This window comes from Opisthocomus hoazin, chromosome 5 (assembly GCF_030867145.1).
Source record: "Opisthocomus hoazin isolate bOpiHoa1 chromosome 5, bOpiHoa1.hap1, whole genome shotgun sequence".
Taxonomy (NCBI): domain Eukaryota; kingdom Metazoa; phylum Chordata; class Aves; order Opisthocomiformes; family Opisthocomidae; genus Opisthocomus; species Opisthocomus hoazin.
This window is the reverse complement of record NC_134418.1, coordinates 14,746,197-14,760,906: the sequence shown is the minus strand read 5'-3', so window position 1 is coordinate 14,760,906 and position 14,710 is coordinate 14,746,197. Positions and strand designations below refer to the sequence as shown.

Here is a 14,710-nt window from a genome sequence, read left to right as displayed (position 1 = left end):
CTTTATAGTTACATATAGCTATATATTATAGTTAATACAGCCTGTGCAGAAGGGCATTGTCAACCTCCTGGTTTTAGATAGAAATGAAATGTGCTTAAAAAAAAAAGAGTCTGGGGTGCAGCATTTGCACATGAGAGTCAGTGATGACCTTGTTTATGAGCTCCTAAATACATAAGTTAAACTCTATCTATAATTCACAAGTAGAGCACAAAGCCAGCAAGACTGTGCTCCTAGGAAACAAACAAGGAAGTAGTAAAGAATCAAGTCATGTTTAAAAATAACGGTTGCTACTTTTGTTCAGATGACATTTTTATTACAAGCTTTCCTGTACTTTCAGTGCACTTTCAAGTGTTTTGTCAGTGCACCATCAGCCTGTGGATAAGCGCAGTGAAATAGCACAGAGAATAAGTAACATGCTGGGCGCTACAGTACTGTACTCCTTTATTTCTCAACAAAATAATTTCTCGTAGTTAAAGCAGCTTGATGCAGTGGCAGAACAGCAGCCACAGGTGACTGTTCTTTTGCACTGCCCTTTAGCTGCCTGTGTCAGGAGTGACGTACTGGTCTGGGGCAGGGCGAGTGGGGGAAATGAAGAAAGTTCTTCGAAGGTGGACAGGCAATGAGACATGAAATACTGGCAGAACATCAAAAGCACCAGTTCCACTCTGCAGCACAGAGTCCAGATAGACTCAGGAATTTGTAAATCATTAGGAGCTATAGGGCAGATGAAGGGAAGAAGAGCTCGGTCCCCAATATTTCACAGTACTAGCACAAAATCAGAGGGACCTTGACAACTTTTGCTGCAGGTTCCTGGATGAGTCACTTTGGAAGCCTGGTATGGCTGAGTGCCGTTTCAAGCTAGTCTGAACTAGCACTGCTCTAGACCTTTTCTCCCCACCATATGTTAACTGCTCCTGTTCTTGCAGCGGCATTTGCTTATCTGCAATTAGGTAATGAGCCACTTCTGGACCTTCCTGAATCGGGGGGGGAGGTTTGGGGTGCTGCAGGTGGAAATCTGTTTCTTGAACTAACACGCCACTCTTGCATAGGCAGCGGCACCAGTGAAAGGGAGGGTGCAGGATGGTAGTGATCCAAAAATCTGATAGATTTAAGTGGCATGTAACAAACCAAAAGTTCACATCTAAAAGGACCGTCAGGGTAAGAATCAAATTTGTAATCCTGCGTGGTAATTGCTTGCCTATTTCACTCACTAACAGATTTCTGTAAGTTTATGTTGTGTGACAGTAGCAGATGCTACTTTCTCCCTGTGGAGTTGTGGTAGCTAATTATCGGTGGTTTATGTGCCAGAATGTATCCAGCAAAGTAAAGACCTGATCTTGAAACGACTGGAGTGCCGTGCAAAAAAGAGAGAAGAGTTCAAGCACAGACAGAAAGCTGAACAAAGAAGTCTCCTCAGTAAAACTTTTCATAATGAAGATGTTCATGATTTTCTTAAGGTGAGCACATAAAAGCTGATTTTCACTGTTCCATTAGTTTTTAAGGCCAAGTACATTGCAGATTTCTCCCAGTTCCATAAAACTGGGATTTTTGAGTCCTCCAAGAATCCTGTACAGTAGCGCAGGTAGGATAGGGTCAGACACCCTGTTGCCTAGGCTTGCTTAGAGACTTTTCCAGTGTTGGTCTTGTTGCATTGGAACAGAATGACAAAGGGTGTTAATACTAGATTGCATGTTTTGTAGAAAACATCGTTTACTAAGATACTATGTGTTTGGTTCAATATAGGAAATCTCTGAAGGGAAGTATCTGGCCTGAATTACAGAAGAAAGCAGACTGTACTGATAGAATTGCTTTTTCCATGAGTGGGGTTACTGAGGCTCAAAAGACTATCAAATTTCACATAAGCAGAGGGAAAACTCATTATGATGCCTTAGAGAAGGTTTGCAATAGCTAATTTAATATGGTATACAGTGGCTAGTGTAATTTTTTTGGACATATTTTCTATAGACCTCTGTTGTTGTTGTTCAGAATGTATATATGAAATCAGAGCTCTTAGCCATAAGTGCGGAGAGCTGCAAAACTCCTATAACTCCTGAGAACTACAGACCCAAGTTAATAAGAAATTAAAAAAAAAATCAATCCTCGATTTTCATGAAAAGAAATAATTTAAGGTTGAGGTGGTTACATCCAGCAGCATTAAACTTTTGATGAAATCTAATAACTTAGAGAAATTACTGTATGAGAAGACCCAGACTCCAGCTGTAGCAAACTGTCAACATTTATTGATCTCAACACTACAATTTTGTATTGCAGGGCTAAGTTCTTTAATTATATTGTATAAATTAGATAATGCAGTTGCTGTTTTTGTATGCAACACCTGTCTGGCAACACCTCACTTCAAAACAAAAGGTTTCAGGCACTTTAAAGCAGTAGAGCACATTTTACCTCTTTGGCTTTTCATAACTTCCCAGATAATTCTATCACACATTTCTGTAGCCATTGAGCACTTGTGAATGTGTTTTCCTTATACACATCGTTAAAAACTCTTGGACACATCCCAATTTCATTAAACAAAACTTAGAAATTTAGTATTAAGACCTCTCCCCTACAGAGTTAGAGCCGCATGGTGTTGTGCAAGAGATGCTGTACTCTGTACACCTTAGAAAGCTAACAAATACACTTAGTAAAACTGTAGACTAATGATCTGCTTATGACAGGCTGAGGAGGAATGGGCAACTTGCACTTCATGCTGCAGAACATAACACAACTGAGTCTTAGTATGATGAAATGCCTGTGTGCAGGTGATAAAAGATGTCAGAAATTTAAGCTTTTCTGCTGCTGCAGTGGAGAGAATCTTTTATCCCAGAACAGATGTGTTCTCAAGTCCAGAGACTCTTTCAAGGGTAAGAAAAATATGTATATATCTGCACCTCCCATAATTTGACTTAAGTAGTTCAGTAATTATTTTGTGTGAACAATCCCCTCAGCATTGAGGAGCCTGTTTCATGATTTCATGGCCAGCCCAGCAGTGAAGGAGTTGGTCCTGAATCCTCACCAGATTCCAGAGTTGCACCCATCGAATGCAGTTTTCTTCTCTGCCTTCTCCCCTCCACCTCATTAAAGGGCTCGCACCACCATGGTAGCAGCCTCAGCAGTAATTGACCTTTCTGCTGAATTTTAAGTGGTTGCCAATTAAGGTAAATTTTGCAGTGAACTTCTTTCACATCAGTTGCTTCTGAACACAGGTTGGATGGCAATGCTTTAGTTGCTGCAGCTCTGATTTTTTTATAAGACAGTGACCTAGACAGTAAAGTTAAGTGTCCCTGTATCATTCTGTCTCCTTCATCTATGTTTCCACTGGAAAAGGACCATTTTCATTTTGTTTTTTCCTGGCAGAGAAAACAAGAATGATACAGTGAAGCACACAAGCCATAAAGTGCCAGTTACAGTAACCCAGTCTTGCTCAGCCCTGTTGCCAGTGGACATACGAGTTACAGCAATTAACTTGTCAAATTCTTACGATTTCATGATAAGTGTGAATTTTAAAGTCCACTTCTATAAGAATGACCTGTACATGAAGAGTTTGTGAGCCCTTTTGTGCTCTTTAGAAGAGCCCTATTGACATACCTGATGAAGAAAGCCGTATTTACCACAGGAATGTAAAAGGGCACTTGGCAGTTTAAAGCAAAATATGGAATATTAATGTATAAGACCACACATTGGTCTATAGAATGAGATGTTCTTTGTCTGTGAAATTCAGTCTTCCATTTCAGCACATGAGCCTGCCGACACATCACAGTCCTGGCTTGAAGAAAAAAATTGCATCCTTCTTAAATCTATGACCATGGACCAAATCAAGACCACATCATACATCACCCTCTCAGGGACCACCATGGGACATGGTGACCAGCCCCAGTGCAAAAGGCCAATACAGTGTGATACAGCTGTAACTAAGGGGTCTGATGGCTGTTCTGCACCTCATGGTACTGGCTGTGATGGAGTGATATTTATACACAGGAAAGCAGGTTGCAAATCAGATTGTTTCACATGTTTTCCAGTATAAGGTACATATTATTTAATCCCAGATTGCTAGGGCTGTGGAGTTTCATACTCAAACTGGATATGCTTGAATTAAGGTGGTAAGGCAAGTTTCGTTTCCCTCTGAATCATGATTCCAGATAAACACTCACTGTTGTGATAGCACATGGGAAGGGGATCAGGGAAGGGAAGGAGACGATCACAAGAAGCTATCAAAATCTTTTAAGCTGTTTAAATATACCTGTTATGTTTCTTTTAGGCTTACCATGAGCTGTTAGAGAAGCATTGGCAAGCACATTGGGAACTGGAGGAGGAGGATGACTGCGAGAGCACAGAGGCTGTTGCAGATCTGTACAAGGTGCCACCTCTAGTAATATGTCTAATTTACTAAAATAATTCTGAAGATCCTCTAACCCCACTACACAATGTCAGGCCTCGGGGAGGACTGGGGAATTGCAGGGAAGATCATGGCAGCTCCAGGAAGCTAGGCTGGCAAACCAGGGGATGGAGACAGGACAGTCTTCCACATTAACTTCCCTTTTCCATTATCTTCCCAACACACTACGTTTCCTAACTCCGTATTAGTCAGAAAATGCGTACGTGTTCTGCCGAAATGTGCTGCCGGGCTGGCTGACAAGGCTACCACAACATTCAGAGCATACAACGTCTGGCGTTACTACCAGGAGAGAAATTTCATTTATGTAGCATAATTTTCTCCTCTAATTATCTCCTCTGCACCATGGTAGGATGGTACTGTTCTTAGTTAACTTCACTACATCTCCAAAAATAGTTTTCTCATCTCTTTTCCTCTCAGAGAAATTATTTTGACAGTAGTTAGTTCCCTGAAATTAGTTCAGATCTTTGGCGTAAGTAATATTTTTACATTTCTTTGTGTTACTGATTTGGAAAATATGTAGGTGCTTCATGCTTTTGTGTCATCTTTAATGATTTTCTGTCTGCACCGAAAAAAGAAGATAACATGATCTATCTGATGAAGCGCAAAACTGTAGCTAGCAGTGACCTTCAGTTAGGCTGGAACTAATCACTTCAGCTCAACAGGATCCTTGTCATGATTAATTATGACCATATCAGGTTGTTATAGAAACTTGTAGTCCCTATCACATTAGGATAAGATACCCACACACTCTGAATTAGCACTGGTCCACATGTACTTTTTCAAATTCAATTGATAAAAAAATATAAAGCCACTGTATTTAGAACAGATAGTTTTGCCTTGATTTTATGTAATATTGCAAGCAGCAGGATATTTGAGAAGAACTACTGCTTTGGAGAAAGGCAAAGTTTGCTTGGAGGGCTGTGCCAGTCAGAGTAGATTAATTGCATGAAGTTATTTAATTTAAGAAAAGTCAACATGTCTGCTGATATTACTGTGCAGAGTCCATTCTCCAAAGTTACTAACTTCTCCACCCCTTTCTCAATTCACGTGAGGTCTCTGGAGACCAAACAGATTTTTAGCCTGCACAGTTCCACCTCATTTGTGAAATTATATTGCTTTCCTTTATTGTGTACTCTGCTTTAATGACACTAAGATCAGACTGAAAATCCTATTTCTTTCAGTACCATTAGCCGTTTTCTTTTCCATTAAAGAAAAATTGGTTTGGGTGGATTAAATGTTTCTAGAATTGCCAGGTTGCCAGGAGAGCTGCACAAACTTTAACTCTGCCAGTTCACCCAGCTCTAAGCCATTATATTCCATATTACAGCTGCTCTGTTATTTCTAGACCCAAACAAACACTGCCAGACATGAAAAACTGCTAGTACTGTTATCCAGCTGGCATCTGTTGAATGAGGGTCCACAAATCTTAATTTCCACTTTTTTTTTTCTGTAATAAAACATTTTTATTGTGACATTTAACATAATGAACAACTGCACTTTCTCCCCTTAACCCTAAATACAGATACTACAAGCTGTTTTAGGAGAGCAGAGTGCTTCTGGATGTACCTTGTGAGTAGCATAAGCTAGTATGAAGAGAAAATACAAATAGGCATAGCCCCACTGTGGGTAAATGGAGCTGTTTCTGACTTCTACAGCTGAGGGAAGTGCAGTAGTTAAACACGTTGTATGTTACCTGGGGTGTAAAAGCAAAAGTAGATTTGCCTTCAGGGGAAGGAGTCGCATCGCACAACCACAATGCCTTTGCTTCTCTCTCTGCTGCACCACACTTTCAAAGCAGAAGTGCACCTCAGAGAAGCAGGACCCTTTCCCTGGGCCGCAGGGCTCTGCCCCTTCATTTCTCGGTGTTTCTGCTAGGGAGAAGCTACTGATAGCAGTGGGGGAGGCAAGATACCCATGGGAAGGCGACAGGGATTTGAGATGCTCCACAGTGCAGCCATGTGACTGCAGCTCGGGTAGACCTGAACAAGGAAGCATTAGACTAACCAGCTGGGTACCAGCAACCCTCCCATGGCAATAGTCAGCACTGTGCTGGAAGACCTATGTCCCAGTCAGGTTTGAACCAGCTAGTTTGTAGAACCAGCTAGTTTGGGCACATCTGCAAGCACTGCAGAGCTCCATGTTGTCATTCCAGCAGGTCTGTGCTCCATGAAGCTTAACTGGTAGTCATTTGCCTTGGACTTATTTGGAAGGTTTGGACTCAGCTGTTTGTGTTCTGCCACAAGCAAAGAAAAGGTTAAATTAAGATTTGGTTAAACATTCTGTTGTTCACTTCATCTCCATATTTCCTTAACTGTAAACATGTGTGACTAAGTAAGTTAGAAGGCAAGAAAAGTTCACCAGTAGAGAGTTCTGTTCTGTTGCTTTTTTATCATTCCAGGAGAAACAGAAGCCTAGCTATGTTACTGAAAAAACTGAGTGAAACTCTCAAAAGTCACCCTGGCATGCTCCCCAGATGTTGACATGAACATTCCTCAGCCTGTGGTACACAAGACATCCAAAGATAAACTGCAAGACATTTAAAAAAGATGCATTCATACATTTGTAAACACAGTCAGAGTGGAAAAAACTAGAAGTAATTAAATACTTAACAGTTCAGCCAAGTTTTCATTTTGCTGCAAATGAAAATTAGGTTTGCAAAACTGCACACAGTAGTTACGTTTTCCCACACACAGAAGTTAAATAGCTGTTGGAGTTAAGGGAAATAAAACTGAGATGTCTTACTAGGAGCCAATTACCTAAATCCAAGAGGAGGCAAAGTGTTATCTAAATAACAATTTCTCCATAACAAAGATTCAGCAAGAACATCCTATATGCCCCTCTACCAAGTAGCCCATACTCTCTGCTGGCCCAGGATTAGGGAAGTATATTTCTTCTGAGCTGAATAATCTAATGTTGTCCAGCACTCACAGGTTTAGGGTTCCAGACAAGTTACTGCTTGTGTACCCGTTGCTATTTTGACTTTGCTTGGAAACCGCTAGAACTGGGATGAATCACGCCACACTTTTCAGACTGATGGCAGCAGAACCCAAACCATGGTGGGGTTTTTTTCCCACATCCAAGCCCTCTATTTTCTTCAGCTGATTTTGTGGTACTTGGGGCATCATCAGTATTGCAATTTATCAGATAAACCCCAATAGCCTAGTAAAGAACAGCCATGTTTATTCAGACAAATGACCATTTGGAGTAATACCCACTGTAACAGTATCAGTGTTAGATGCATAACACCCAGTTAGCAAGAGTTAGGTCCCATTCTCAGGCATGCCTTCAGCTAAGAGCAGTTACTAGCAGCTTTCAAAGCAACTGTCTTAGAGCATACAGGGGCCTCCATCCTATGTCAACTTTCTAAAGCATCTATCCTCATGTAAGTACTGTATCGAGACTTGCACTGTAGGTGACAAACCAGAATAAATTCTCAAGCAAGACAGCCAGTGCAAAGTTCCCAAAGATTCCACTCTGACAAATTCACTTGACCAAGTGCAGAAGCCCAAGTGCCCAGCCATTGCCCTAAGCTCATGGTCCTTAGCTGCTGTATTTGAAGGCCATTACACTTTCTTTTTTTCCAAAGGAAAAGGACCTAGCAAGGTCTTATATGTGATAAAGGCTTATATGTGATAAAAAGTTTAGGCCCTCCATTCTGCCTTGAGTTGTGCACTGGAATGTCTTGACTTATTTCAGCAGTTACCTTGGTTTGTCTTAGTATAAGCAAGCAGGGAAGCAAGCCTCACAGACTTAGTTTCATGAATAAATAGAAACATAACCTCAATGCAAAAGGTGATATCAAAATATAAGGAAAAGGTCATTGTGTGACCAGATAGGGAACCAATGAATATCCTGGGGACAGAAGAAAAGATGTCACTTACAGATAAGTGCCACTCGTGGGAGAAGATCCTTACTTTGTTCTCACAGTTTTCTTCCAAGGCCTTCTCGAATTTCTATGCCTTCTTTTTTTTCCCCCTCTTAAATAGTTTGTGAGTTCACCAAGACAGATTTATATAACCCTCTAGCACTACTGTAGCCTGTGGTGCTACACTACATGAAAGAATTACCCAAATTGGTGAATAAATATGTAAAAATGCAATGATCTGGAAGCTGTGTTTGCATAGAATAATTGAGTAGGTTTGTTTTGTGTACACATGCATAAATCAATTAAAATGATTTAACCAAGGTCAATGGAATCTGTTGATGCCTGAAGTGAATGAGAGACTTATATTTGGAGGATAGCATAGGACTTTTCAGCCATACTAGTGGATTATAATAATGCGTTTTAGGTGAATATGCTGTGTCTAGACACAGGCTCCATAATTAGTTTTTCAAGTGCAGGTTAAGGAAAGGGGGCAAATGATTTTGATTATCATTGTATATCATAACTGAAGGAGGAATTGTGTCAGAGGTAACTGAATGATTCAGCCTAAGATTTTCATGAACACAGTCTCCAGAGTTATCCCATACACAGGGGATATTGTGTCACAGTAACAGTTTTGTTTTGGCTTGGGTAGCTTTTCAGATGCAAAGATTTTACCATCATTTGCTTTTACATGGCAGCAAAAGCATCCCCCTGCCCCCAGTATAGCCTGTTCTGTTTCTCCTGAGTTCTTGAAAAGATTAATGGATAGCTCCTTGCAAATCTGTCTCAAGTTTAGCGTATCAGATGTTAATCAAAATTTAATCTTTTCTTTCTCTTTGTTTTTTGTGAACTACCTGCTTATTTCAGTAGAGAAAGAAGTGAAAAGAGGTTTGTGATTAACAGTTCATTATTAAGAAACCAAACATGTAGATTGCACAAAAGGAAATCAATTAACAGCTAAAAATTACATAGTCAGTGGTAAGATAATGGTTTTTCCTCAGTAATAACATCAAAAGCATAACACCACACAATTTACTGTCATTTATAATCCCCCTTTGCTGATAGCAGCTCACCAGAATGTTATTTCATTTGACTTGACAGAACATAGAAACGCACTGGAATTTAGACTAAACACTATTAAGTAATGAGTATTATCAACAGGCAAGGAAATAAACATTTTATGAATGAGTAAACATTAATGTGAGGTTGAAGCAAAGTATTTGATTTTTTCTTTGTTAATATAAGAGGAAAAATTATCTTTGTCAAAATAAATAGTGCAGACTGTTAGAGGCTTACTCTTTCATTATTTTCCGTATGTAATTTCATTAACGTGAGATAGGATTAGGGATGCTTTTCATGGAGGTAACTGCATTTTTAGGTATACAGAGCTAGCTGCTTTGCAAGGTGAATCATCCACAGCTTGTCTTAGGTGGAAATCTTTATCAAGAGACCTCCACCTCAAATGCTTAGTTTTGAAAATTTTGCCCTGTGACTTACCCCAAAAAGGCTGAAAGACAGCATGATCTAATAGATTGAATTTGTGAACTCTTACCATGCAAGCTCAGTCTAGTTCTGGGATTGGGGACTGATTAAATTTGATCTGCTCATTTCAGTCAAAGCTTTGAGGTCTTTATCTTTACTACAATGTTTGCAATTCTGGGAAACATTTCTGTTATATTTGTAGAATCATATCTATATTTTTCATCCATTAGCCATTACTAAAGCTAATATGAAGTTTATGATTTGTTTGTTATTAGTTTGTACTACCTGTAACCTTGAGAGAAGGCCTAATAGCCTTCTTCGGTGTTTTCTATTGTCATCAAATAGCGTTGGTCATTATATGTGGCCAAAGTGAATAGGATAGGATAGGATAGGACAGGATAGGATAGGACAGGATAGGATAGGACAGGATAGGATAGGATAGGATAGGATAGGATAGGATAGGATAGGATAGGATAGGATAGGATAGGATAGGATAGGATAGTTCAGTTGGAAGGGACCTACAACAATCGTCTACTCCAACTGCCTGACCACATCAGGGCTGACCAAAAGTGACTGATCAGATGCCCCCTCCCTGGAAGTGTTGAAGGCCAGGTTGGACGGGGCTTGGAGCAACCTGTTCTAGTGGAAGGTGTCCCTGCCCATAGTGGGGGCGTTGGAACTAGATGACCTATAAGGTCCCTTCCAACCCAGTCTATTCTATGATTCTATGATTACCAGTATACCCAGCCTCAATCAAGAGTCAGCAGTAAGCTGAAGAAGTTCAGTCCATTTTTTGGTATTCACAAAGAGTCACTGTAAGTGTGTGTGCTGATGTGAAATACAAGATGCTTGCACTTTGCTTGTGCTAAGGATGACTTCAATGTCATTGTGTTTTACTGGTGTTAGGATGCTTAAAAACAGGGTACTGGTTTCGTTTTGCAATTAGCATTCCAGAATCCTTCACTTGGAAGAGTAGTAGTAGTACATGCAATCAGCTTTTCCACATTTAGCATGATTTTATAATGTGAAGTATCTTCTAGTGGCCAGTGGTGTCCAAGAATGTTTATAGTGTTTATGGGATGTATGATCTGAGTATTGAATCTCTGTGCTTAGTGGGATACAATGTGGGTTGGGAGATGAATCTCTTGCCTGCGAAAGAAATGCACTAGCCATTGAGCTTCTGGAGGTACATGCAAGAGCATTCTATGGCTTTGACCAGAAATTTTAATTGTTTTAATGGAATGCTGTTGTATCACGAGTTAACAAATAGCTGTGCAGTTGCCCCTTGGAGATAATATCTACTAGTCGGTGGCTGGCAGTTAACATACAGTACAACCAGCCTTTCTAAATACATTTTTCTGCTTCACAATTTCATTACTCACTGTATTCTGATCTGCATGTAGGAACCTTTTAATCATTTGGGTTTGAGGGAGAGCATTAATATTGTTCATTGGTTTTGTAGTGAAATCTGATAAGCTGTGTATTTCCCCTGGTTTTTGACAAAATTATATATTTATTACCTTGTTTGAAATTCAGATGCACTCAGCATTTTAATATCAGCTGATTTTATTTCTGTATTTCTTTATGCTTGATGAATTTCTCTGGAGATTTTTTGAAAAGCTTTGAGATTGACTGCCAGGTACTACAAACAGGTTCATTCAACACTGCAATCAGCTATTCTATTAATGGAATCAATTTGAATAAATTTCATTAAGTAAAGGTTCTAAAAGCAAGAGATGGCATATCAGGAAGCTTGTGAGAAGTATTTTGTAGGGGTTCTAGTCCAAAAATAAGGTATCGGAAGCAGTGGGATTTTTTTAACATTTTTTTTTCCTGTGGAAAATAAGCTTTATAATACGTAGTGCACCATCCCTGTTCACTGACAGACTTGATTGCTATTTCATGTTGAGTACATTCCTTCGAGTACAAATAGTTATGAACTATTTTGTTAGCTTGAGTCACTTTGGTAGAATTCAATCACATCTGCAATCTTTCCTAAGTGTAGAGTTACCATTTCCCCTACCAAATTTTAAAAGGTCATTCCACTGCATTTTTTTCAGGTGCTGCTTTAAAGAGTGTAGCCATCACATTGTACATCTGTTTTTTTCTCTGGGTAGAGCATGCTGTCATGTTAGGGTCTGGTTTGCAAGGTCAGCCTGGGCTCTAATGTCTATATGATTAAGTGTTGAGATTAAAAAAGCCAGTGGCCAGTGGTTCCATGAACAGTGAAGAGAAAGTACTGTTTTGATAGTCATCACAGACAGTGGTTATTTTGTGATCGTGGACCACAGATGAGACCAGTAAGTGCAGGATCTGTGTCCTGCAGAGAGAAGAATTTCCAACAGAACTTAAAGGGAAAGTGTTCCCTTTAAAGTCCTGTTAAAAATCACCATGCCAGGGACTTACAGCACCTGACCAGGCTTCCTGTTGCTTTGCGTACCAGTTTGCAACATGTGTGAGATGTAAAGATCATACTACTTGGTCCTGCTTCCCCTCTATGTATTCACCCAGCATTTTGATTTTTAAATAGACTACTGATGTGAAAAACTGCTCCTGGATTTCTAATCCCACTTTCTTGTGCTTTCATACACCAGTTTCAGCAGAGGGCCATGAAGCATTTTGCAAACCAATAGTTAAGCACCTCTGATCTAAAGGTAACTTGGCCCATCACATTAATGAGGTGACGTAGATAAGTAATTTTGTGGGAAAAGGACCTAGTCACATTTTTCTTGGGTAACTAAGTACCTGCTCTGGCAGTGCCAAAGGTAAGTGTACAGCGTAATTTGGAGCTGCAGGGAGAGCAAGCAGAACTCTACTCACTTGGTTTTTAAACAAAATGGCATGAAGGCAAGTAACAAAATACCTTCTTCATTTTCTGTGCAAAAGATTTCCTAGTAAGTAATAGTACAGAGCTGTCAGGATGCCAGGGAAATGCCATCAATTCTGCAGCAAAATCTGTTACAAAATGATTTGGCTGCCATAGGTGGAACTCTGTTTAAGAACAGATTTCCTTAACGCCCAGCCTGAGATCTTTTGAAATTGCGATAGAAATGCCACAGACTCATCTGGACTACTTCTGAACTATTTCAGACCCAAGAGGAATTCTTACATCCATAACACCCAGGAAATGTGAAATTAACTTATCCTGAAAGGCTAGTAAAGCTCAGAGAAGAGATGGTTTACAGAGACAGAGCGATTGTTCTTTAAGTGTTGTATGAGATACAGAGATGAGAAACATAGGATCTTTGAGCTTAAATTCCAGAATCTGGAGACTTGGATTTTAAAACAAATAGCAGCAGAAGAGAGAATTCAAACAAACCATTTTGCATTAGTCTTGGCAAGCTAAGCCAGGCCCACAGTTACACAAATGATTAAGATGGTATAAATGCTGCCTCTTGTTGTATCAAGAACTGGTAACTATAATTATTAAGGAGTAGGGCAGGTCACAGGATGCACCTGTGTAGCAAATGTTACCCTAATGATACTGTCATTCATATTCAGATTGTGAGCAATCACTTGAAACAGAAGAAGTGTTACCAGAAAAGAGAACTGTAGAATCATTGAATGGTTTGGATTGGAAGCGACCTTATAGATCATCTCGTCCCAACCACTAGACCAGGTTGCTCAAAGCCCCATCCAAACTGGCCTTGAACACTGCCAGGGAGGGGGCAGCCACAGCTTCTCTGGGCAACCTGTGCCAGGGCCTCACCACCCTCAGAGTAAAGAATTTCTTCCTTATATCTAATCTAAACCTACCCACTTTCAGCTTGAAGCTGTTACCTCTTGTCCTGTCACTACAGGCCCTTGTCAAAAGTCCCTCTGCAGCTTTCTTGCAGGCCCCTTCAGGTACTGGAAGGCTGCAATAAGGTCACCCCAGAGCCTCCTCTTCTCCAGGCTGAACAGCCCCAGTTCCCGCAGGCTTTCCTCATAGCAGAGGTGCTCCAGCAACTCTGATCATTTCTGTGGCCTCCTCTGGACCCACTCCAACAGGTCCAGGTGTCTTTCCTGTGCTGAGGACTCCAGAGCTGGATGCAGGACTCCAGGTGAGGTCTCACCAGAGCAGACCAGAGGGGCAGAATCCCCTCCCTTGACCTGCTGGCCACACTGCTTTTGATGCAGCTCAGGATGCGGTTGGCCTGCTGGGCTGTGAGCACACATTGCTGGGCCGTGTTGAGCTTCTCATCAGCCAGCACCCCAAAGTCCTTCTACTCGGGGCTGCTCTCAGTCCTTTCTTGGCCCAGGCTGTATTTGTGCTTGGGATGAGGTAGCCAGTTGTTAAGTCTTTGACTACTAATTCTCATACTTAAGCTCAGCATGCAGTTTAAGAAACCTGTAGTCCAGTTTACAAGAATTCAGAACACATTGAGATTAAGCAAAGCCAGTGGCAGCTGGATTCTGAAAATCCTGCGTGCTTTAAACAGGTAAGTGTGGAAAAAAATCAAGACAGCTGATGTCGAAATGACAGCTGATGTAGTGAAAACTTTTCATAGTATTGTGCCTCAATTTTATCCATAAGAAGAGGTTACTGCAGGGGGCTGTTAAGCTATTTGTTGTTTGTGAAACAGCTAATTAATATGGTGATTAGCATCCTAGAGGGATCCTAGGAGGAAAAGAATAATTTAGTATTCAGTGCACAGTTTTGATATTTTACAATAAATGAGAAATACAAAGTAAAGGTTTTAAGAAACCTGTCAGTTCAATGGATATTGATAAACCTAAAGACAGAACAGAAAAATATCCTGTGGAAACAGTACATGAGCCCCAAATTTATCATTATGGGGGCACAGAGCTAGACTTCACATGCAACCTGAGTTCTGGTCGTTCTTTATTTCTGAGTTCTCGACTTTGTAATTTAACATCCTCTTTTGTTTTTTTGGAGTTCTTTTTATCTTACTTTCTTTTTTATGGTACCACATCTAGCAGTTGGAATGGACTCTTACACACAGTACATGGTACCAGTGTATCTCCCC

At 40.4% G+C, this 14,710-nt stretch overlaps 1 protein-coding gene across 5 annotated transcripts in view; it reads left to right on the top strand.

Annotated features, from left to right (window-relative positions):
• The window catches only part of EVC (EvC ciliary complex subunit 1), a 58,126-nt gene that overhangs the window by 20,183 nt on the left and 23,233 nt on the right, over nt 1-14,710 (top strand). For 4 of the 5 annotated variants that reach the window (XM_075420520.1, XM_075420519.1, XM_075420517.1 and 1 more), the window contains 2 exons: nt 1,309-1,457; nt 4,256-4,354. In XM_075420520.1, the coding sequence (XP_075276635.1) occupies nt 1,309-1,457; nt 4,256-4,354 (248 nt within the window). The remainder of the gene's footprint in view (nt 1-1,308; nt 1,458-4,255; nt 4,355-14,710) is intronic. The other variant, XM_075420518.1, reaches the window with a different exon arrangement.